Source organism: Rattus norvegicus, chromosome 8, assembly GCF_021556685.1.
Source record: "Rattus norvegicus strain SHRSP/BbbUtx chromosome 8, alternate assembly SHRSP_T2T, whole genome shotgun sequence".
Taxonomy (NCBI): domain Eukaryota; kingdom Metazoa; phylum Chordata; class Mammalia; order Rodentia; family Muridae; genus Rattus; species Rattus norvegicus.
In genome coordinates, this window is record NC_141541.1 from 25,968,052 (window position 1) to 25,992,380 (window position 24,329).

At 51.3% G+C, this 24,329-nt stretch overlaps 1 protein-coding gene across 22 annotated transcripts in view; it reads left to right on the forward strand.

Annotated features, from left to right (window-relative positions):
- Pde4a (phosphodiesterase 4A) overlaps positions 1-23,662 on the forward strand; it is a 62,759-nt gene extending 39,097 nt beyond the window's left edge. For 8 of the 22 annotated variants that reach the window (XM_087560584.1, XM_087560587.1, XM_087560585.1 and 5 more), the window contains 14 exons: positions 187-378; positions 1,258-1,294; positions 1,386-1,456; positions 4,354-4,403; positions 4,493-4,605; positions 8,590-8,683; positions 11,312-11,508; positions 13,329-13,427; positions 13,516-13,680; positions 14,853-14,952; positions 15,460-15,614; positions 15,792-15,914; positions 16,964-17,146; positions 21,122-23,231. In XM_087560584.1, the coding sequence (XP_087416710.1) occupies positions 187-378; positions 1,258-1,294; positions 1,386-1,456; positions 4,354-4,403; positions 4,493-4,605; positions 8,590-8,683; positions 11,312-11,508; positions 13,329-13,427; positions 13,516-13,680; positions 14,853-14,952; positions 15,460-15,614; positions 15,792-15,914; positions 16,964-17,146; positions 21,122-21,772 (2,230 nt within the window). In that variant the 3' untranslated portion in view covers positions 21,773-23,231. 22 annotated transcript variants of the gene reach the window in all.
- Positions 23,663-24,329: the final 667 nt, after the last annotated feature.

Consider the following 24,329-nt stretch of genomic DNA (forward strand, 5'->3'; position numbering starts at 1 on the left):
GTGTTACCTTCAAGGACTGGACGGAAGTCCCCCTGCTTACATGGCAAGCACTTTACTGACTGAGCCAACTCCCAGCCCTGCCTTCCCCAAATCCCTGACACAAACCTTCTCTGTCACCTTCATACCTGGTGACCTCGCCAGCACCATCTTAGCCCCCCTAACACTTTTTCCTTCTGTCCCTTGCAGCTTGGAGGCAGAAAATGGGCCAACGCCATCCCCTGGCCGCAGCCCCCTGGACTCGCAGGCGAGCCCGGGGCTTGTGCTGCATGCTGGGGCCACCACCAGCCAGCGCCGCGAGTCCTTCCTCTACCGCTCAGACAGCGACTATGACATGTCACCGAAGGCTGTGTCCAGGAGCTCGTCTGTCGCCAGCGAAGCGTGAGCACACCCTGCCCTACTCACCAGAGCCCCTAGGCTGGCCCTGCCACAAGCTGCCCTGCCCAGCAAAGAGGGGGGCACCGAACCCCCAGTATGGTCAGTCCACACCCATTATCCTCCCCGCTCAAGGGTAAGCACTCCCTTTCCCTCTCACACACACTTACAAGCTTGTGAGGTTTGGCCTGCCCACCAGCTCTGCCCAGGTCGCCTCCTCTTCTCCATCCTAGTCAGGGTCTGAGCCTCAAACTTCCTGTGTAGCTGGAGCTGTTCTCAAATTCCTGATCCTCCTGCCTCCAGTACCTTAGTGCAGAGATTACAGATGCCACCACCGTGCCTTATTTATGGGGTACTGGGAATCGAACCCCAGGCTTCTTCTATGCTAGGCAAGCACTGTGCCAGCTGAGCTACATGGCCATGAGCAGGCAAGCTAACCTCAAACTTTCGATTCTCCTGCCTCAGCACTCTTAGGAACTGAGATTGCAAGCCTGTGTTACAGCACTGGCTCTCTGTACTGTCCGTTCCTTTCTACTTTGTTTGGTTCCGGTAATAAATTCATGTGGTGGGCAAGGGTATCCCACTGAGCTGTGTCCCTCTCCTCCAATCATCTCTCCAGCAAAAGAGGAGCCATGCTTTGGGGGCCCCCTCTAGCCTTCCCTTCCTTATGAGCTCCTATGGGGTGGGAGACCCATCTCCCTGCCTTCCTCCCTCACTCAGAGTCCCACCCACCCCCTGGGTAGGCCCCTTCCCCCTCTGCAGCCTCTGAAGTGTGTTCTTCCCACTGTTGCCTTGCATGAATCTCCTCCCTTCCTGCCAGTCCTGAGCCCACACTGCCCGCCCCATCAGCCCGGGGTCCTCATCTGTCCCTGTTCCTATTTTCAGGCACGCTGAGGACCTCATTGTGACACCATTTGCCCAGGTGAGACCTCCTCCTCCTCTCATGGGGAAGGGGCCCAGCCCCGTGGTTCCTGCAGGTAGAAGCCTCTCCTTACCGCTGTCCCCCACCCCAGGTGCTGGCCAGTCTCCGCAGCGTTCGAAGCAACTTCTCACTCTTAACCAATGTGCCCATCCCCAGCAACAAGTAAGTGGGGCTGAGGCCCCAGCACCCACACTCATAACACGGGATGGCTGTCTGCAAATGTGGATCCTGCGACCGTAAACCAGGTGCATCGGTGCACACCTGTGACCCTGGAGCTTGGAACGCAGAGGCAGGAGAATCAGTTCCGTTCATTCTTGGCTAAATGGGAGTTTTAGGACAACCTAGGCTATGAGAGATCTTGTCTCCAGGAGAGGAAGTAAAAAGAACAGGGTTCAGATTCAGCTTGCTTTGTGACCTCAGGCCAGCCAGCACTTGACCCCTCTGTTGAAGCAACCCTAAGTCAGGGGAAGGATCTAGAGCCCTATATAATGGCAGTGAGGCTCCGGGCCCCAAATTCAGCCCTGGGTTCCAGGTTGTGACAATGACGACTTGCTAGACTGATGGCCATGAGAGGTGTTTGCCTTCCGTAAAATGAAAGCTGCGGAAGGGCTCTAATTAGAAAGCTTCTGTGAGAAACCCAGGAGTTGACATGCAGAAAGTGCTAGAACATTGCCTGGTACATAGTATATGCTCAATAAATCAGGATGATTCAAGTCAGGCAAGATGGCTTGATTCATAAAAGATGCTTGCCATCAAACGTGACAACCTGAGTTCATTCCCCAGAACCCACACAGTGGCTAGAGAAACTAACTCCACTGGTCATCCTCTGACCTCCATTGACCCGTCCAGCAGGTCCCAGTTATTCAGGGTTCCAAAGGGGTGTTACCCTTGGGCCTAAATGGGGGGCAAGAGAAAAAGGAGACCAAGCAAGATTCTATTGTCAAGGTCTCGTTTATTGGGATGAACGTTACAGCTTTTAAGGCTTTCAGGTAGGGGGAGTGACCTTTGTGAAACACAGAGGAGGGGGAGATGAGGATATAGGCAGTGATAGCAGGAGGCAAAGAGGTCAGGCAGACCATGAGGTCAGGCAGTGGAGATACCGGGTGTTGACTCAGGAGATAACTGATTTTTGCTTAGGCTGAAGCATCGTGAATGTTAGATTCCTGTGCTGTAAATTCATGGGAGAGGCTTTTGTCCCACAATCTCGAGGCTTTATGACAGTCATCTTAGAGGAGTATGTGTGGCCAAGAGTCACGTAGCCACTTTGAGCTATACAGTCACAAAATGGCCAGGCCCAAATCCAATACGGCTCCCTACACTCCATGTGCACTGTGGCCTGTGTGCCCCATACCTATACAATGATAAGTGTGGGAAAAGGTTTTGGGTTTTTGGTTGGTTTTTTTTTTTTTTTTTAAGATTTATTTGTTTTATGTGAGTACACTGTCGCTATCCTCAGACACACCAGAAGAGGGCATCAGGGCAACAGATAGTCGGGAGCCACCATGTGGTTGCTGGGAATTGAACTCAGGACCTCTGGAAGAATAATTAGTGTTCTTTTTTTTTTTTTTTTTTTTTTTTTTTGGTTCTTTTTTTTTGGAGCTGGGGACCGAACCCAGGGCCTTGCGCTTCCTAGGCAAGCGCTCTACCACTGAGCTAAATCCCCAACCCATAATTAGTGTTCTTAACCACTGAGCCATCTCTCCAGCTCATGAAAAAGGCTTTTTAAAAAATAGGCCTGGGGTTGGGGAGATGAGTGGTTGAATGGTTGAGAGTGGGCCCTGCTCTCAAAGACTTGAGTTCAGTTCTCAGCACACATGTGGTTCACACCGCGGGAATCCAATGCCTTCTTTTTAAATATTTATTTATTTTACGTATGTAAGTACACTGTTGCTGTCTTCAGACACACCAGAAGAAGGCATCAGATCCCATTACAGATGGTTGTGAGCCACCATGTGGTTGCTCGGAATTGAACTTGGGACCTCTGGAAGAGCAGTCAGTGCTCTTAACTACTGAGCCGTCTCACCAGCTGATCCACTGCCTTCTTATAGATTCTGAAGGCACCTGAAGTCACATATGTGTACACACACACACACACACACACACACACACACACACACATAGTTAAACGTTAAAATTGGGATGGTCGTATACACCTCTGGAGGCAGAGGCAGGGGCAGATCTGTGAACTTAGTGGGTTCCTGGTCAGCCAGGGCTACACAGTCTACATAAGGCTGAGGGTGTGACTTACCAGTCCTTGCATAACAGCCATTCTCAAAACTTGAGACATTGGGGAGAAAAGGAAATTTTTTTTTTTTTTGGTTCTTTTTTTTCCGGAGCTGGGGACCGAACCCAGGGCCTTGTGCTTCCTAGGTAAGCGCTCTACCACTGAGCTAAATCCCCAGCCCCTGAGAAAAGGAAATTTGAGAACCTGGGATCTGGCCACCACAGATCAGCAGTGTGGACTCAGTAATACTACTAGAATCCCGCCAGGTGGAGTGTCCCATGGCTCGGGAGGCTGAGGCAAGAAGATTTCCAGTTCCAGTGCAGCCTGAGCTTCAGCGAGATCCTATTTCAAACATTGTCACCTGCTATGTTCTCCCTCTGTATGGGCTCTCAGGCTGGGAGGATGTTTACCCAGCATTCGGAGGGAGGTCAGAATTTAATCTCAGGCCCCACAAGAATGAACAAACAATAAGTAACTGGGCCTCGGGCTCAGCTCATCTAACTGGCACTGAGCCCTGGGTTCCCCCCCAGCACCCTGTCTATATGCAGGGAAGGGTGGCACACACCTGTGATCCACAGCTAAGAAGGTGGGGGTAAGGATCAAGGTCATGTTTGGCGACATCGTGGGTTTGAGGCCAGTGTCAGCTGAGATTATCTCACAGGAGACAAATTCAGACTCTGAGATTCTATGGATTCAGAACCAGGGAAGCTGGTGTTACTCATGGGTAAGGGGGGCTGGTTTTGGGAGAACCCAGGCTGACATCGGAGTCAGTCAGTCAAAATCTCCCTCTCTCTCTCTCTCTCTCTCTCTCTCTCTCTCTCTCTCTCTCTCACAGGAGGTCTCCACTGGGTGGCCCACCCTCTGTCTGCAAGGCCACACTGTCAGGTAGCTAAGCCTAAGCCCAGAGGTTGGGGAAGAGCCCCCTTACCCGTTGTCTGGGGGCCTCTAGGTCACTTCCTGGTCTCTTTCCTCAGAGGAGACGTGCCAGCAGCTGGCCCGGGAGACCCTGGAAGAGCTGGATTGGTGCCTGGAGCAGCTGGAGACCATGCAGACCTACCGCTCTGTCAGCGAGATGGCCTCACACAAGGTGAGCGGGGCTGGGGAGCAGTTAATTCTCTGTGGAGTGCTAGGTGAATCCTTTGGTGGACAGGGCTTTGGTAGATAGTAGGCACCCTTGAAGAGGGCTGGGGAGCAGGGTGACTGAGGTGGGTAGGACCAGTGGGCAGGATGAATGTATAGGGTGAGTGGAGCCAGTCACCAAGGTGAATCCTGGGCCAATGAGCAGTCTGACTACTTCAACAGGGGTGGTATGGTGAGTGGGGTAAATCCTCTGGTGTGGGTGGGCAGACCTCTAGGCAGGGTGGCTGGGGTGTTTATAGGATAGGGTGAACCCAATCCTATGATAGGACCTACAGGTTACTGAATGGAGAAGTGGAGTGGATGCCGGCCCTGGAGCAGGGACTGGGTGCAACGCCAGTCACCAGTTTTAGATGGTGGGCAGGACCCAGGTCTGATTTAGAGCATTGGGTCTGCCGTTTGTCTGTGCCTTTAGAAAAACAAGTAGCGGGCTGGAGAGATGGCTCAGTGGTTAAGAGCACTGACTGCTCTTCCGAAGGTCCTGAGTTCAAATCCCAGCAACCACATGGTGGCTTATAACCATCTGTAATAAGATCTGATGCCCTCTTCTGGTGTGTCTGAACAGCTACAGTGTAATATAAATATAAAAAATAAATCTTAAAAAAAAAAAAGAAAAAGAAAAAAGAAAAACAAGTAGCTTGCCCCTCAGAGCTGAGGGGAGCCTGGTGTCGGGGGTGGGGTGTGGGTTGGAAGGGAGTCGTTGTACATATTTTCTACAGGTGACGGTAGCTCATGGAGGTTGTGCACTTGTGTGACCTCTTTGAGTGTCTATCCCTGGCTTCCAACCTATATGGCTGTTGGCTTTTTAAACATTATTTATTTTTATTTTATGTACATTGGTGATTTGGCTGTATGTATGTCTATGAGGGTGTCAGATTCCTAGAACAGGAGTTACACACAGTTGTGAGCTGCATGTGGTTGCTGGGAATTGAACCCTAGTCCTCTGGAAGAGCAGCCAGTGCTGTTAACCACTGAGCCATCTCTCCAGCCCTAGCGGTTGGCTTTTTGTCTGCTCATTTGCAAGTCTATTTGGAGTCATTCTGAGGAATTGTGTGCAGGCGTGGGCCATCAGAACAGTGTGTGGTTGTGGACATGTAGTCTTGTCGTGTGCTTTGGGTGTCCAGGCTGTGCTGGAGGGATTGGAATCTGAGTATCTCTGGTTTTGTGCAAGTTGTAAGCATAGAAGGAGGGCTTAGGGCTTCCCTACCCAGCTGTGTGGAGTGTGAACTGCCCAACTCCAGGGGGCCATTTGACTTGCTTCTGGGAGCCTGCAGCCCTTGTGGGCGGGTGTCTGTCAGGAAATGAGTGTGCAGGTGGAGGCGGCCTGCCTTTAGGAATGCATATATCCTCGTGGGCTGAGGCTTGTCTGGCTGGGAAAAAGAGTTCAGGGACACTTGTGTCCCTGAGGACAGGTTAAACTGATTTGGGGTGTGGTGTGGTGTGGTGTGTGTGTGTGTGTGTGTGTGTGTGTGTGTGTGTGTGTGTGAGAGAGAGAGAGAGAGAGAGAGAGAGAGAGAGAGAGAGAGAGAGAGAGAATGAGTACGTGTATTGATTTGCACCTTTAAGTGTCAGAACCTCAGTCTGTTTGCCCGTGAACTCTTGAAAGGGGTGGGACTTTTGTGTGAACCATTGTGTGTGTGTTTAAATGTTCAGCCAGGGCTGTATTGTGGCCTTGAAGCTGTGGCGCTCTCTCTCTCTCTCTCTCTCTCTCTCTCTCTCTCTCTCTCTCTCTCTCTCTCTCTCTCTGTGTGTGTGTGTGTGTGTAAGCATTTGGTGTCTGACCGCATTCAGTGTCTAGGTTTGAGGACAGTGTGTCTCAAGGCATGTTTGTGGTGTGGAGTATGTTTCTATCTGGCCATGTCCCTGGATGAGATGTGTCCTCAGAGAAGTTCGAGGGCCTCCTTGCCTCCCCATAGCAGCCTTCTCTGAGTCCCGCTGAGGCCCATGGGCTCCGATGCCCCTTTAACACCCCCCCCACCCCCAGCACCACCTGACTTCAAGTGCAGCCTCCAGTACTGCAGTGAGCGAGCAGCGAGCGAGCAACGACCAGCGCGCACACAGAACTGTGCACACAGAGAGCCCCCAAGCCTCCTCTGCACAGTTCACTTCCCAGGGCACTCACCCTGCCTGTCCCCATGGGCACAGGTCCCCCACTGCCTCCTGCCTCTGCTGCAGAGGTGCTCGTCAGGACCAGGGCTTGGCAGGCGATGTAACCAGGACTGCTGCTGGGAGCGCGGAGGGGAAGGGGGCCCCCAGTCCTGCTGGGCTGGCCCAGGCCCCTCCGCGGCTCCTTTTGGACCTTGTCCCCTCCTCCCCAGCTGCTCCCCTCCACTGCCCCTGGTCCCCAGGAATCACTGACCCAGGGACTCGGCCAAACCTACCTTACCTGTGCGCCAGCCCAGAGCTAAGCTTCCATCATGCCTCTGGTTGACTTCTTCTGCGAGACCTGCTCCAAGCCCTGGCTGGTGGGCTGGTGGGACCAGGTAGGGGGATGCAGGGTCGGGGTGGGGGGGACACCATCCATCAGTCACCTCTGATCTCTCAGGATTGGCACTTAGCTTCAGCTGTTCATGTGTGGCTGGGCCATGTAACATGCTTTGTGGCCTCTGTGTGACCCAGGGCTGGGCGTGCATGGCAGTGTCTGTATCTGAGTGTGAGTGTGTATTTGTGAGCCTCCCTGGGGAAGGTGTCTGCAATGGCTGGGTATCCTGCCTGGTCCTGAAATGGACCGTCTGTTGTGTTTGTGGTATATTTGTTAAGTGCAGTGCTACTTGATATTTCTGGGGGTATGTGACCCCTAAATGTCAGTGACTGAGTTATTGGGGTGTGAACCTTTGGTTGGTGGATCTGAGCATCTGAGCAGTGTGACACTAGATAGACTGAAGACATGGGATTATGTGCAGTGTGTGAGTGTGTGTGTGTGAGTGTGTGAGTGTGTGTGAGTGTGAGTGTGTGTGTGTGTGTGTGTGTGTGTGTGTGAAGTGTGTGTCTGTGTGTCCAGGGTCTCTGGGTAGTATTGAGAAAAGTTATACCCCAATTGTCAGTGTGGCTTACCCCCCTCCAGCCTGCCACCCCCCCCAACCTTGCCTCTACAAGAGTGTGTGTGTTTCTGCTATGGGGTGCTGGGGGTGGGGAGCAAATGCCCTTTCCGCTCCAAGCCCAATGTCACAGGAGACGCCTGTATGAAAGGACATGGGGGGACCAGGAGGGGACCCCCAAACCTATTTGGGAACATATTCCATCCATTTGTACATTATCTACCTGAGGATGGAGGAGAGGGGGGTTTGATGGGAACCCCCTCCCCCAGGTGATGTTACTGTAATTTCCTTGGTTCACTAGTTTTCGGTGTCTAGCCAAACCCTCTCCTCCTCCCACAGAGCTTGGGTGCTCTTAAACCTTCCAGATTAGGCTGGGCCTGCTGAACAGACCCTCATCCTTCCCCTCCCCTCTCCACCCTCCCAATTGAGGTCATGTTTGGCAACACCTAGGCCAGGGTTGGGGGTTTGCTCTGGGAAGGCAAGGGTTAAGGGGCCTCAGGCTTGCCCCCCTTTCCTAGGCTCAGCAGCTGGTTGGAAGGGGAGTTGCTAAGGAGACTCCCATCACCATGGCGACAGGAGTCTCCTGGTGCGCTATTGGTTCTGTGGTCAACGGGAGCTCCTCCCTTCCACAGGTGCTCATTGCATTGCTCTTTGAAGGGGGGTCCTTTTCCTTTACTGGGAATCCCGTCCTCCCAAATTTAGGGGAGCCCCTCCTCCGGAGCCAACAGGACAGGAAGAGCTAATTGCACTCCTCAAGCAGCCTAATTGGGGCTCTGAGTAGAGAAATTGTGGGCCTACAGGAATTTGCCGGGAAGGGCTGTCATATATGCATATCCATTCGTACCCCACCCATCTGGTACCCTATCACCCATTCTTTTTTGGCTCCTTCTCCTCAGTTCAAAAGGATGCTGAACCGTGAGCTCACACACCTGTCGGAAATGAGCAGGTCAGGAAACCAGGTCTCAGAGTACATTTCCAACACATTCCTGGGTGAGTGCAGGGCAGCAGGTGAGAGGGGTGTGGGGCATTGGGTCCAGGGTCACATGTTCAAGAGTCCCCTCTCAAACTGTGAAGCCACCCATATTTCCGTGGAGCCCAATTTATAAATATCTCAAGCCAGGGAGAGTGCTTTGTCGTTAAAGTGCTGACCTCAGAAGTATAAAGACTTGAGTTTAAGACCCTAGGGCCCAGATTAAAGGTCAGGTGCCACAGAGTAGACCTATAATCAAGCTCAGAGTAGGAGGAAACTTTCGCTAGACGAAGGAGCCATATCTATGAGCCCCAGGTTCAATGAGACAGACTCCCTTAAGGTAGAGCCCGCAGTGGGGGCACACACCTTCAATCCCAGCGCTGGGAAGCGGAGGCAGGAGCATCTCTGCAAATTTGAGACTAGCCTGGTCTACATAGTGAGTTCCAGGACAGCTAGGCTACATATGTCTCAAAAAAGAAAAAGGGGAAAAGTAAGCAAGGTGGGCAGCACTGGAACAACAGCGGAGGCTGAGCTGGGCTGGCATGCACGCATGCACGCAGAGAAAGTGTATAAAATCGAAGCCGCCATAGAGATTGAAATAGCATTCTTACCACTCTTCATTATTTATCCATTTATTGAGACACGTTTGCTGTGTAGTTCTGGCTGGCCTGGAACTAGATAGTGGACCAGGCTCAAACAGAATTCCTAAACTTTGAAAAGACTCCAACCAGTGCCAAGGAAGGTTGCCCAATAGGTAGAGCACTGGCTTAGCAAGCACAAGTCGTGGGCTCTTTTACCAGCACAATGTAAACCCACCCTGATGGTGCAGCTCTGGCAGTCCAGAACTCTGGGGAAGCAGGGGGAAGTTCAAGGTCATAGTTTTCTACGTAGCTGGTTAGAAGTTATCTGGCTAAAAAAGACCCTGTCTCAAACTAAAACACGCGTGCGTGCACCCGAGTGTACACACACACACACACACACACACACACACGAGGGCAAAAAGGGTATGTTGGCACACACCTCTGATCCTTGTTTTCAGAATGTGAGTCTGAGAATTGTAAATTTAAGAACAGTCTGGGCTGTGTAGTGAGATGCTGTCTCAAGAAGCCAAAGTAAACTAAACAGAACAGTTCTCACAGACTTTAATCTCGATACTTAGAAGCAGAGGCAAAGAGGTCTGTGTGTGCAAGGCAGCTGCTCTATAAAGCAAATTCCAGGCCAGCCAGGGATGTACAGTCAGTCAGACGCCGTCTAAAAAACAAGCAAAACTGAGGTTGAAGCAGGGGTTTGATACCCAAGGTTGCCCTCTGACCCCTGCCTCTGTATTTGTGGCACTCACACATTCTATGAACACACGTGTGCGCACGTGCACGCACGCGCACACACACACACACACACATGTATACTATTTAAAAATCAATAAAAGCCAGTGTGGTGGCACATGCCATTCACCATGATAGTCAGGAGACAAAGGCAGGCGGATCTCAGAATTCTAGCCAGTCACAAGGAATGATTGCCTGTCTTGAAAAACTAAATAGAACAACAACAGCAAATCAATAAAAGCAAGTATACTGGTGCACACCTGTAATCCCAGCACCTAGGCGGCAGAGGCAGGCAGATCTCTTGAGTTCAAGCCTAACCTGGTCTTCAGATCGAGTTCGAGGACAGCCAGGGCTACACAGAGAAACCCCTGTCTTGAAATCCAAGGGGTAAGGGGAGGACAAGTCAGTAAGGGGGAGAGGCTCTAAAGAGATGGCACAGTGGTTGGGAGTGGATTCAGCTTGGGTTCCCAACACACACATCAGACAGCTCACAACTGCCTGTAACTCCAGTTTCATGGCATCCGATGCTCCCTTCTGGCCTCTCCGAATATCTGCATGCTCATATACACACAACACAAAAAAGAAACTTCATGTGGAGTCCAGCAGTCACAGACTGAGGCAGGAAAATCTCAAGTCCCAGCCTAGAGGACAGGGTGAGACCGTGTCAAATCTTTCAAGACTGGGGGGGGGGGGGATGTGTTAAACCTCCCTCCAGCAGCAATGGTGTGGTACGTCTTAGAATTCTGAGGATGCAGCCAGTGGGATGGTGGCATGCAAATTAGGTCCTCCAAGGTCATAATGGGGTCAGCCCAGCTGGTTCTCAGAAGCTTTTGAAAGCTCAAGAAAAGAGTCTCTGGGGCTGTTCCTCAGGCTGACTGGTACCACGGGGCAGGAGGTCATGGATCCAGAGACCCCCCTTCCCTCCCACCTACAAACGATGTCCCCTCCCACCACTACCCTATGCCATCGTAGTGGGGTCTTCTCTGGTCAAGAAGGTCCCCTGGCTATCCAGAGTCAGCAGCAGCTCACTTGGGGGTCTTCCTCCCACATCCTCATGTCTCATACCATGTTGTGGCCCAAACTGGGCACCAGTCTGAGGGAACTCCATAGTCCAGAACCATCCCTAAGACCCCCACTGCAGCCCACCACCTCCCAGAAAAGTTCTTACATGTGTCCCAGTTTCAAACCTCAGAGAAGAGACCAGCATTGCCGTCCGCAGGATGACCTCATATCAAGTGAGATATCTCAGGACACCACCACAGACTGAGGGATGTGGGGGAGCCTCCTGGAAAGGGCATCTCATGCTTCTTACCTGATCTTTGACAGACAAGCAGAATGAAGTGGAGATCCCCTCACCCACACCTCGGCAGAGAGCCTTCCAGCAGCCCCCGCCGTCAGTGCTGCGACAGTCCCAGCCCATGTCTCAGATCACAGGGCTGAAAAAGCTGGTACACACTGGAAGCTTGAACACCAACGTCCCACGGTTTGGAGTCAAGACAGATCAAGAGGACCTCTTAGCACAAGTAGGTGAGGGGAAGGGGCTCAGCAGGGACAGCATTATCTGGGAGGTGTCCAGCAAGGGTCAGCCAGGCCCTGGGCTCATCTAACCCAAATTCCCAGCTTGCAGAGGCTGGTGTTGTGGGGTGAAGGAAAGGACAGTCAAGAAGAGCTCCAAGCTTGATCCAACAGGGCTCTGGATTTAGACAGCCATTCATTCTAACATACTGTGACCAGCCCTGGTTTACCCCCTTTTCAATCAGTGTTATTAACCGAGTACTGGTATGTAATGTGTTTGGAGGACAGCAGCATTCCTTCCTTGACCCCAACACAACTGAGGTCTCACGAGTAGGTTAGCTTAAAGTCTTGACGTGGGTCTGGGAGTCGGCCGGCTTGGTTCCCAGCTCGCGAGCCAACGGATGTTGGAGAGGTCTGGCATGTTTGTGGACCCAGTGTCCTTCCAGCACCACCTAAACCCAGTGCAGTGGCCTGTGTTCCCAGCACTGGGGAGGTAGAAGCAGGAGAACCAGGCATCCGTAGTCATCCTCCACCTAAGTGAGTCCAAGGCCAGCATGGACTACAGAACATACTGTCACAGAAAAAGATGGGATGGTGCTGGGCGATCGCTCAGTGTTTAAAGTGCGATCTTTCATTCAGAGCCCCACTGCCCACATCAAAAGTTACCCCAGTGTTGGTGAGCAAGGACAGGACAGGATGATCCCTTGGGGTCGCTGGGCAGCCACTATAGCCAAACTGGTGAGCTCCCAGTTCACTGAGAAACTCTGTGAAAAACTGAGCCTGGGGCCAGCAAGCCTGATGACTGTCCTCTGCCCTCCACACATCACACACACACACACACACACACACACACACACACACACACACACACACCCCTGCATACGCACACACACAGATGCACGTATGGCGATGCCTCAGCTGTTAAGAGTGCTTGCTGCTCTTACAGAGGTATCCAGTTCACTTCCCAGGATCCATGATGGGGAGGCCAGGGACCCAGTGCTGCCAGTAATTCCAGAGCCAGGGATGGAACTCATTCTAGCCTTATACACAAGTGATACACAGAGATACACATACACATAAAAGTTTTTTAAGTTTTATAAAGGTAAGAGAGATGGTTCAGCAGTTAAGAGCACTGGATGCTCTTCCAGAGGTCCTGAGTTCAATTCCCAGCAACCACATGGTGGCTCACAACCATCTGTAATGGGATCTGACGCCCTCTTCTGCTGTGTCTGAAGACACCTACAGTGTGCTTATATATAATAAATAAATCTTTAAAGAGAATTTTAAAGAGAAGACTGATTGAGGAATCCGTCTTAAGTTGGCCTCTGATCTCTGTGGTTGCGCATACCTGCAAATAGGCACACACACATACCAAGACTATGGCTGTCTTACAGTCCATGAATCTGGCCGGGTGTGGTGATCCATGCTTTTAATCCCGCCACTAGGGAGGCAGAGGCAGGCAGATGGCTGAGTTCTAAGACAGCCAGGACTACAAAGAGAAACCCAGTGTGGTGAAAGGGATGTTGGAGAATGGCTCAGTGGTTAAGAGCACTGACTACTCTTCCAGAGGTTCTGAGTTCAATTCCCACAACCACATGGTGGCTCCCGACCATCTGCAGTGGGATCTGATGCCCTCTTCTGTCGTGCAGGCACACATGCACTAGAGTACTCATATGCATAAAATAAATACATGTTTTTTAAAGTTAAAAAAGTCACCCATGCATTTGAGCACAATTTGTGAGCAGTAATGAGGCCCAGAGTCCTAGGAAGTAGCTTTCATGTCCCTGGGCCATGCAGGCTCCTGACCTCTTGCCCCCATCACTGCCAGGAACTGGAGAACTTGAGCAAATGGGGCCTGAACATCTTTTGTGTGTCGGAGTACGCTGGAGGCCGCTCACTCAGCTGTATCATGTATACGATATTCCAGGTGATGGGGGAAACGGAGCTGGCTGGGATCCCAGGGGCTGGGCCGGGGCACTGGGGATCAGCAGGCGTCACTGCCTCTTGGCTCTCAGGAGCGGGACCTACTGAAGAAATTCCACATCCCTGTGGACACCATGATGATGTACATGCTGACCCTGGAGGACCACTACCATGCCGACGTGGCCTACCACAACAGCCTGCACGCAGCGGATGTGCTGCAGTCCACACACGTGCTGCTGGCCACGCCCGCACTGGACGTGAGTGCCTGCCACCTCCCCGTCACCACCCTCCCTTCCATCCCGATTCTGTCTTTTCTTGTTTTCGGGGTGCTGTTGCCTGTGTGTGGAGGTCAGAGAACAGCTTTTGGAACTGAGTCTATCTATTCTGCCTTTTTAACATGTAAATCCAGAACCAGACTCCGGTCACCTGTCTTGGTGGCAGTTCCTTTACCCAGTGAGCTATCTCACTAGTGTCTGTTTTATTTTATTAGCGCGTGCCTGTGAGGGGGTGGGCATGTCTGTGTGAGCCGTGGAGCGTGTGCGGGGGAGGACGACGCTCCTGGGTGTTTTGCCTTCCCTTTTGCTTTACTTACAGTCAGGATCTCATTTGAGCTATATATCCCAGACTCGCTGACCTCGAGCTTCCTGGTGTCTCCTGTCTGACTCCCGTCTCACTGGAGGAATATTGGGATTGCAGATGGACACTGTAGCTTTTTTACCTGGGTTCTGGGGATTCAAACGCGTGTCTCCACATTTACGTGACCAGTGCTTTAGCCTCAGAGCCATCTCTCCAGCATGCCCTTTTGTATTTTGAGATGGTCTCATTGTGTGGCCCTAGCTGGCCTGGGACTCACTCTATAGACCGACCAGGCCGATGTCTAACTCTCATAGAGAGCCTGCCTCTGCCTCCTGAATGCTGAGATTAACACCTTGAGTTTTGAAACGGGCTATGGCCTGGGCCACTGAGTGGGAAAGATTGGCCAGCTGGCTCCAGGGATCCACCCCTCTCTGACCTCAGAGCTGAAATTGTAAGGGCAGCCATCGGGCCTGGCTTTTTAATGTGGGGTGCGGGGGCTGGAGAGATGGCTCAGTGGTTAAGAGCACTGACTGCTCTTCCAGAGGTCCTGAGTTCAAATCCCAGCAACCACATGGTGGCTCACAACCATCTGTAATGGGATCTGATGCCCTCTTGTGGCATGCAGGTGTACGTACAGAGAGAGCACTCATACAAAAAAATAAGTAAATAAACCTTTAATGTGGGGTGCGGGTTTGAAGCTCAGGTCCTTGTGCTTGCTTCTCTACATCATCTGCCCAGACACCACCTCTGTCTTTCTCTTCCCTTGTCTTTCTGGAATCCCATCTTTTCCTCATCTCCGTGCTGTCCCCTTTGTGTGAGACTCTGCTTCTCTCTCACTTCTCCTCGCCCCCAGGCTGTGTTCACAGACCTGGAGATTCTTGCTGCCCTCTTCGCTGCTGCCATCCACGATGTGGACCACCCTGGCGTCTCCAACCAGTTCCTAATCAACACCAGTGAGTGGCTTTTTAGGGCTGAGACAGTCAGGCTCAGGGCGTGGCCATTTGGCCTAGGAGCAACATCTGGTTGACCAGAGGTGGAAATAGCTCATGCAGCTGGGATGAGAGAGTAGAGCTGGTCTACCTGGAGCTGGGGCTGGCCAGGATGAAGGTGGACTACCTGGGCTGTGGAAGGGGCTAACCAGATTAGCTTTGGGAAACAACCTGCCTAAGAACCTAGTTTATGGAACATGAAATTAAACCAACTGAGCAAGGGGTGGGGCCAGCCAGGTGAGGGCGGGGCTTGTGAGGATGGGATGGGCCAGCTAGGCTCGGGTTGAGGTCAGCCAGAGGAAAAGTGGAGCTGGAACAGTCTGGGCGCCTGACCCTTGGTTTATTTGGTGAAGCACCGACGTGGCAGAGGAGGGGGCTGGGACTGGTCAGACTGAGGATGGAGCCAATTGGAGACCGGGAGCGCGCGGGGCGGGGCGTGGTACCCAGGTGGTACCACGTGGTACTCCGCAGATTCGGAGCTGGCGTTGATGTACAACGATGAGTCTGTGCTTGAGAACCACCACCTGGCTGTGGGATTCAAGCTGCTGCAAGAAGAGAACTGCGACATCTTCCAGAACCTCAGCAAGCGCCAGCGGCAGAGCCTGCGCAAGATGGTCATCGACATGGTGGGCGGGGCCAGCGCGGTGGGCAGGGCTTTGTGGGCAGGGTGGACCTTAAGAGCTCTCCAGTTTGGCAGAGGGAAATAATTCTAGGGCCAGGGTAGGTGACAGAGAGAGCGGATGACCAGGAGGGTGGACAAGCTTTCAGCTTTTGCTCCCTGACTTGACATGCCTTGCCTTCAGGTGCTGGCCACAGACATGTCCAAACACATGACCCTCCTGGCTGACCTGAAGACTATGGTGGAGACGAAGAAAGTGACCAGCTCCGGAGTTCTCTTGCTGGACAACTACTCTGACCGTATCCAGGTGCCCCAGATCTTTTCTCTTTTTTTTAAAGATTTATTTATTATATATAAGTACACCGTAGCTGTCCTCAGACACACCTGAAGAGGGCATCAGATCACATTATAGATGGTTGTGAGCCACCATGTGGTTACTGGAATTTGAACTCAGGACCTCTGGAAGAACAGTCAGTGCTTTTAACCGCTGAGCCATCTCTCCAGCCCAGTGTCCTAGATCTTTGTTTTTTCTTTTTTCTTTTTTTTTCCCAGAACTGAGGACCGAACCCAGGGCCTTGCGCTTGCTAGGCAAGCGCTCTACCACTAAGCTAAATTCCCAACCCCCAGTGTCCTAGATCTTAATTGCCTCTCCCGTCTTCCCTTTCCGACATGTGCCCCTCCTTCCTCTGTAATATTCCCTTATGCCTCTCTCTCAACCCCTTCCTTCCATCTCTCCCCAAACTGCTCCCCTGAGGGAACCCATCCAACTTCTCTCACCACACACTCACCTCGGCCCAGCTGTCTCTCACCTCTCTCATTTCCCTTGCACTTCTCGCCTCTGCTTGCTTCATCACTCCATCTCATCTGCCCAGCACACACACACACACACACACACACACACACACACACAGGCACACAGATACACCTTCACACATACAGGTAAATGGTTGGGAGTTGAGAAAAACATAGGCCTAGTGAGGGCCTGTAATCCCAGCATTCCAAAGGTAGAGAGAGACTGGAGGATGACCACAGGTCTGAAACAGCCGGGACTCAGTTTGGAGACCCTTTTTTTTTTCTTTTTTTGGTTCTTTTTTTCGGAGCTGGGGACCGAACCCAGGGCCTTGCGCTTCTTAGGCAAGCGCTCTACCACTGAGCTAAATCCCCAACCCTGGAGACCCTTTTTAAAAGTCAAATAGAAACTAAGTCTGAATGTGAGTTAGCATATTCCCAGCACGCAGAAGATGGGGCAGGATCTCAGTTGGAGGGTGTCTGTAGCTACACAGCAATTCGAAGGCCAATCTGGGCTACAAGAGACCCCACAGGCTGGCCTCTGAAGGTCCCCCCCGTCCTCACCAGGTCCTCAGGAACATGGTGCACTGTGCAGACCTCAGCAATCCCACCAAGCCCCTGGAGCTGTACCGACAGTGGACCGACCGCATCATGGCTGAGTTCTTCCAGCAGGGCGACCGAGAACGGGAGCGTGGAATGGAGATCAGCCCCATGTGCGACAAGCACACAGCCTCTGTGGAGAAGTCTCAGGTACAGGGACAGGCCTTCTGGCCAGAGCACAGGCATGGCTTGGCCCTTCTTCAGGACAACAAGCTCATTTGCTTGAGGGCTCTTGTCTCTAGGAGAAGGGAGTTGTTCACCCTTTGGTAGCTTGGCCATCCGAGGATGTCACTCTCCTTTTACAGGGTCATTTTCATAGGTCTCTGGCTTTACACCTACCATAGCATTGGTCTGCTGCAACCCTAGCAGTTTTAAAAAACAGTGCTTTGTGTGCTGGGAGAGGGGATGGTTTTAGTTTTCCATTTGAGCCTTGAACTCGATAGTCAAGGATAAATTGGACTTTCTGAGCTTCCTGCCCTACATCTCTAGTACTGGATCACAGGCCCTGACCACCATGCAGGTCTGTACGTTACTGGGAACAGAGCCCAAAGCAAGCCTGCTCTACTGACCAGACCACAGCCCCAGGCCCCTTTACCTTTAAATACTGGCTAGGACAATAGACCGTAGTCAGGCCCATACCTGGGATTCTCAGACCGTGGCACCAAATTACACTTGTCAGAGGCTTATAAAGCAAAGCCTTTATTTCCTGCCTCTGTCCAAACTGGGGCAGGCATTCACCCCAATATACTTCAAGCCTGTGTACCTCCCCCCACATGCAATCAACCATAAGCTGTGCAGCTAGGCAGCCAGGCCTGTTTACAGAAGTAAAACTACGTGTTTGTTCTGTTACATGAGTAGCAGCTCCCCGTTCTAGGAAGCTCTTTGTCCTTGGGCAAGTAGGGCTCACAGGTTAGAGTCATTCTTGCTTTAAAGATCTGTTAAACACAGTCATTTAATCTTTTTTTTAAAGATTTATTTATTTATTATATATGAGTACACTGTCACTGTCTTCAGACACACCAGAAGAGGGCACCAGATCCCATTACAGATGGTTGTGAGCCACCATGTTGCTGGGAATTGAACTCAGGACCTCTGGAAGAGCAGTCAGTGCTCTTAACCGCTGAGCCATCTCTCCAGGCCCAGTCACTTGATCATAAAACTTGAGCCCTCACAGTATCAGTATATACCTGTGTTCATACTGGACACACGGCACACCCTTAGGGCCAGCTTGTCCTCACACTGGAGCAGGAGGTAGGTTTTAGCCTAAACATTTGGGGCAAGCTTGGGCGTCTTAAACAAGATCTGTCTGGGGGTCACAGCTTAGCGGGTAAAGGTGCTTGACACATGAAAAAAGAGAAATGATCCTACAAGATTGTCCTCTGACATTCACACTCATGCCAAAACACAAATGTATCCCCCAAAATAAATTAAAATTTAGTAAAAATGTTTTTAGGGTTTTTAGTTTTTGCTTTTTAGGCCAGGACTCACCACTTATCTATCCCTAGCTGGCCTGGAGCTTACCGTGTAGATCAGGCTGGCCTGGAACTCAGAGATCTGCCTTCCTCGGCTCCAAGTATTGGGATTAAAAGTCAAGTAAGCAGGTGTAAAGGCCTCTGCACCTGCATACCTGGCCTTTAATCCCAGCACTCTTATACATAAAGTAAATAAATCAATCTTTAAAAAAAGAACCCTTCCCCATAATTAACTATTAAAAGAACACACACACACACACACACACACACACACACACACACACACACTTCCACCTTCTAACCCACCAAATTTGCTTCTTTAAACTTGCACAAGTAAGATGAGAAAACAAGACACTTCTGAGACAAGATGCTAACTGCTGCTGACTGCTGGAGCTGGCCATGGCAAAGGCGTGTGGATCTCTGAGGTTTACACCATCCTGGGCTACAGGGGTAGGCAGAGCTACATATAAAAACCCTCACGTGGGGGTTGGGGATTTAGCTCAGTGGTAGAGCGCTTGCCTAGCAAGCGCAAGGCCCTGGGTTCGGTCCCCAGCTCCAGAAAAAAACAAAACAAAACAAACAAACAAAAAAAAAAAAAAACCCCTCACGTGAAAAACAAAAACAAAAAAACCCAACAAGAGTTCAAGGCCAGTCTGGTCTACACAGTAAGTTCCAGGCTAGCACAAGACTGTCTCAAAACCCAGAATAACAACAAAACATTGGGAAAGGTTGAGGGTGGTGGTATGCCTGCAATCCTCGCACTGCCTGGGCAGACAGGAGAGTCAGGAGTTCAAGCCCATCCTACAGAGCCAGTTTGAGGCCAGCTCTGACTGCAAGGAGACACTATCCCAAAACAAGAACAAGGAAATGGTACTGGATGGTGCATGCCTATAATTGCAGCACTCAGGAGGCTGAGGCAGCAGGATTACCACAAGTTCAAGGTTAGCCTAATCCACGGTGAGCCCCTGTCCCCAAATCCAACCATCTACCTAGCCAAAAACACTTGAAACATTCCATACTGGGGTGGGGAAAGAAGGCTTCGCAGTTAAGGACACCAGGAGTTCAGTTTCCAGAATCCACATGGCGGCTCACAGCCAAGTGCTACTCAAGTCCCAAGGACTCTGAAGCCTTCTTCCGGCCTCTGTAGGCACTAGATGCACATACATACATACATACATACATACATACATACATACATACATACATACAGGCAAAATACCCAAACACACTAAAAATAGTTTGGTATGGGTCAACCTGAGAGTTTTTTATCTGAGACACTCTTGCTGTATAGCCACGGCTGGCCCAGAACTCACTGCGTAGACCAGGATAGCCCTGACCTCCCAGAGATCTTGCCTGCTGCTGCTGCTTACTTGTTTGATTGTTTGGTTCTTTGAGATAAGGTTTCTCTGTGTAGCCCAGGCTGGCCTGGAACTTACTCTGTAGACCAGGCTGGTCCTGAACTCAACGATCTGCCTGCCTCTGCCTCACCAATGCCGGATTAAAGGCCACCACCATCCAATTTATTTAATTTTAAGTGTATGAATGTTTGCCTCTGTGTGTGTGTGTGTGTGTGTGTGTGTGTGCGCGCGCGTGTGTCTGTGTGTGTGTGCGCGTGTGTCTGTGTGTGTGTCTGTGTCTGTGTGTGTCTGTGTCTGTGTGTATCTGTGTGTGTGTGTATCTGTGTCTATGTGTGTCTGTGTGTGTGTGTCTGTGTGTGTTTGCATGTATGTATACCATGTTGATGCCTGATGTCCAAAGAGGGCAGGCAAGGGAGCTGGCGTCCTGGAACTAGAGCTACAGACAGTGGTGAGCTGCCATGAGAGCTTCCCAGGGCACTGGAAGAGCTACTCTCTTTCCAGCCCCGCCCTCATCTCCCAATATGGGGAGCTGAGGCAGGTGGATCTCCAGCCCTGGTTTTGTTTTGTTTTTAACTATATTTTACTTTTTTATGTGTATGAATTTTTTGTTTGAATGTATGTGTTTTCCTGTTAACCACGGAGGCCAGAATAAGGCGTCAGGTGACCTCGAACTGATTTATAGACAGATGTGAGCTTTATTGTGAATGTTGGAATTGAACCTGGCTTTCCTAGTAGAGTAGCCAGTTTTCTTAAGATTTTAGCCATCTCTCTAGCCCAGTTTGTTTGTTTGTTTGGTTGGTTGGTTGGTTTTGGGTTTTCAGACAAGGGTTTCTTTGTGTGGCCCTGGGTATCCGGAACTCTCTGTAGACCAGACTGACCTTGAACTCAGAGATCTGCTGCCTCTGCTTCTCAAGTACTGAGAAAAGTTCTTACTTAAAAACATGAGCCATCGTCTTCCAGCTGTTTGTTGAGTTTCACTTTTGGCTTTGGTTTGTTCAGCGGGTGGGTTTGGGGTGGGTTGTTGTGTCATTTTGGATGACAGGATCTATGTACCCCAGGCTGGTCTCAGACTCAGGGGTGACTTTGAGCACCTCAGCTCCCCAAGTGCTTGCACATAGGCTTGCACCAGCATGCCTGATTCACACATGTCTGGGATGGACCACAGGAGCCCCACATGTCAGGCAATCAGCTGACCCATGCCATCAACCCAGGCTATGGAAGATTGTTTTTAATTGAGTAGCTCCTTCTGCTTGCTCCACCAAATCACTTGTTTAGACCCCCTTCCTCTCTTCTAGGTGGGCTTCATCGACTACATTGTTCATCCATTGTGGGAGACATGGGCAGATCTCGTCCACCCGGATGCCCAAGACATCCTGGACACGCTGGAAGACAACCGGGACTGGTACCACAGTGCCATTCGGCAGAGTCCTTCCCCACCCCTGGAAGAGGAGCCAGGGGGGCTTGGCCATCCGTCCCTGCCTGACAAGTTCCAATTTGAGCTCACCTTGGAGGAAGAGGAGGAAGAGGATTCCTTGGAGGTTCCAGGATTGCCTACCACTGAGGAAACCTTCCTGGCTGCAGAGGATGCCAGAGCTCAAGCTGTGGACTGGTCAAAGGTCAAAGGCCCGAGCACTACAGTGGTGGAAGTGGCAGAGCGCTTGAAGCAGGAGACCGCCTCAGCATATGGTGCTCCTCAGGAGTCCATGGAGGCTGTAGGCTGTTCCTTCAGCCCTGGGACCCCTATTCTGCCTGACGTGAGGACCCTATCCTCCTCAGAGGAGGCCCCGGGCCTCCTGGGCCTCCCCTCCACGGCGGCAGAGGTGGAGGCCCCAAGAGACCATCTGGCTGCCACGAGGGCTTGTTCTGCCTGCTCTGGGACCTCAGGAGACAATTCTGCCATCATCTCTGCTCCAGGCAGGTGGGGGTCAGGCGGAGACCCTGCCTGATCCTTTTTCCCTTCACCCTTGGGTCCTCCCTCCTCCCCACACTTCCCACTCACCACAGACCGCCTCAGCGACTCCTGGCCCTCCTGAGAAAAAAGAAAACAGAAAAGTGGGGTTTTTTTCTCTTTTCTTTTTTTTAACCCTTTCCCCTCTGCCCTTGTCCACAGGGCCTTTTTGTTGAGGTGGGGTATGGGGAGCCAGGAACTGAAGTCCCCAAAAAAAGGGATTTTATTTTTTGAATTTTAATTGTAAAGTTTTTAGAAAAAGAACAAAAAGAAAAAAAAAAAAGAATGAAACACATCAGCTGTAGATGCTCCCCCTCCCCATGCCTGGGCCCGCCTCCTTTCCTTTTCATCGCACCCATCAACCTCAAGTCCAAGGCGCCATCCTCCTGCCTCTTTTGAGACTTGCTCCTTGAGATTCAAGCCTAAGTGTGGCATTGCCTTTTGAGCCGTTCTCCTGAGGTTCAGAGGGCGTCCACAACCCTATTGGGAATAGCCACCCAGAGAGGCTGCCACAGGAGAGGCTGGTTCTCGGCGGGCCACTCCCTGGACCACTGTACTCTACCACAGTCTTCCATGCCTCTTTTCCCTTTCTGTTTTCTGTCTTTTTTGTACAACTCTGGCCACACGGTTGAAAGGGTGGTCAGATGGGCTGTTGCTAAGGTCCAGGGACTCTTGGTTTCTCTCTGTCCCCAGCCTCAGCCTGGGGTCCCACGCCTCTATTCCCTTCTCCAGATGCCATCTTCCTGGTCCACTTTGGGTCACTTTGAATTATCTCCGTTGGAGGAAGGGGGCTCTGTTCCATACGCACAAACACATCCTCCTTCCAGCTGCTTCTTCCTCTTGTTTCTGCCTTAAAGATTCCTGTGGCCATAGATGAAGTCTCCTTGGCTCCCTCCCTCCTTTCCAGTACCCATTCAACTGCCCTGCAGCCCGTCACTCTGCTCCCTCACCAACTCTCATTGCCCCAGGAGGAAGCAATAATGGTGTGTACCACATCCTCCCACCCTGGGCAGCCCTCTCCCCATCTTACCGAGCCTGACCTCCTCCCCGCCCCCCACATCCCCTACCCCCAGCCACAGGCAGTCCCTAAGCAATACAGACAGAGCAAGGCCATTTCTCCAAGCCATGGGGATGAGGGGACTTTTAAAAAGGACGACCCCATTTCCCCTACTACATGGAACCAGTCATCAGCAGGGCAGGGGGAGGTATTGTCCCTCCCTGCCCTGTTACATCTCTGTACACGGTACTGTAGCTGCACCCCAATCCTTCCCCACCTATCCTGTCTACCCCACTAACCCCTCCCCCAACCCCGATGCTTGCAGGATTTTGATTCATTTGTTTATTAAGCGAGAGCGATTGCTGTCCTAGCTGGCGATGAGAATGGGTATCCCTCCTCTCCATGTGTGGGTTTTGTACATACTGTAAGGTTGATATATAAATTATTGTACTGAGATGAAGGAGATAGTGAGCTTGTCTTTCCCTGGGTGAGCCCATTGGCAAGGTGAAGGAGGGCTTCTCCAGGCCGAAGTAACACCTTCCTTCTGTATCATACCAGCTGTATCATACTCCCTGCATGCAGGGTGGACATGCCATCACTTCATGGGAACTTGTGTCATACTGAGGAGGGATGAGGGCTGTGCATAGCTTCCTCCCTGTTCTCTTTCTCCTCCGAGAGCCTCTGATGGGGTACGAGGACTGGCCGAACTCCTGGCCTCCGTCAGCAGTTTTCCCTACCCGGGTGGGTGCAGAACCTTATGAACTGCCTACGTGTTGTCCACATTGACAGTTGATCAATTGCTCTGTGGACTGACAATCAGCCCTTCAGTCTTGTCCCTTATTAAAGTGAGGCTGTCTCCGGGGCTCCCGGCTGATGGCTGATACGGCTTCATTCATTTGTTCCTTGGGATTTTTATTTTGTTTTTTTGTTTTTTTTTTTTGTTTTTTTTTTGGTTCTTTTTTTCGGAGCTGGGGATCGAACCCAGGGCCTTGCGCTTCCTAGGTAAGCACTCTACCACTGAGCTAAATCCCCAGCTTATTTTGTTTTTTTAAGGCTTATTTTTTTCTTCATGTTATAATTTTTTATTTTAGGGTTCAGGACACACAACAAAGGAGAACTTGAGAGATTTAGTTCTCTTTTACCATGCAAATCCCGTGAGTCAGACTCAGGTTGTCAACACAGGCAGCAAGCACCTTTATCTGGCGAGCTATCTCCTGCCCACATTCTGTGAAGCCTGGGTCCCATGTGGCCCAGACGTGTGCTGTGCTGGCCTCAGACCTGCTATGAGCTACGGCTGGCCTCGAACTCTGGAATTGCAGGTGTGTGCCACCATGCCTGGCTGCTATTCACTCACTCATGTGGAGACACATGGTCTCGCTCTGTAGGATGTGAAGTCTGTCTGGTATCTGCCCTCTTTTTTTTTTTTCTGTCATGATTCACAGTTTTCAGTTCAGAACAGTCTTGAATCATGATCCTCCTGCCTCTACCTCCCCTGGTGCTAGGATGATAAGCCTGGTTCTCCACACAGTTTACACAATGTTGGAATGGAACCTGGGAC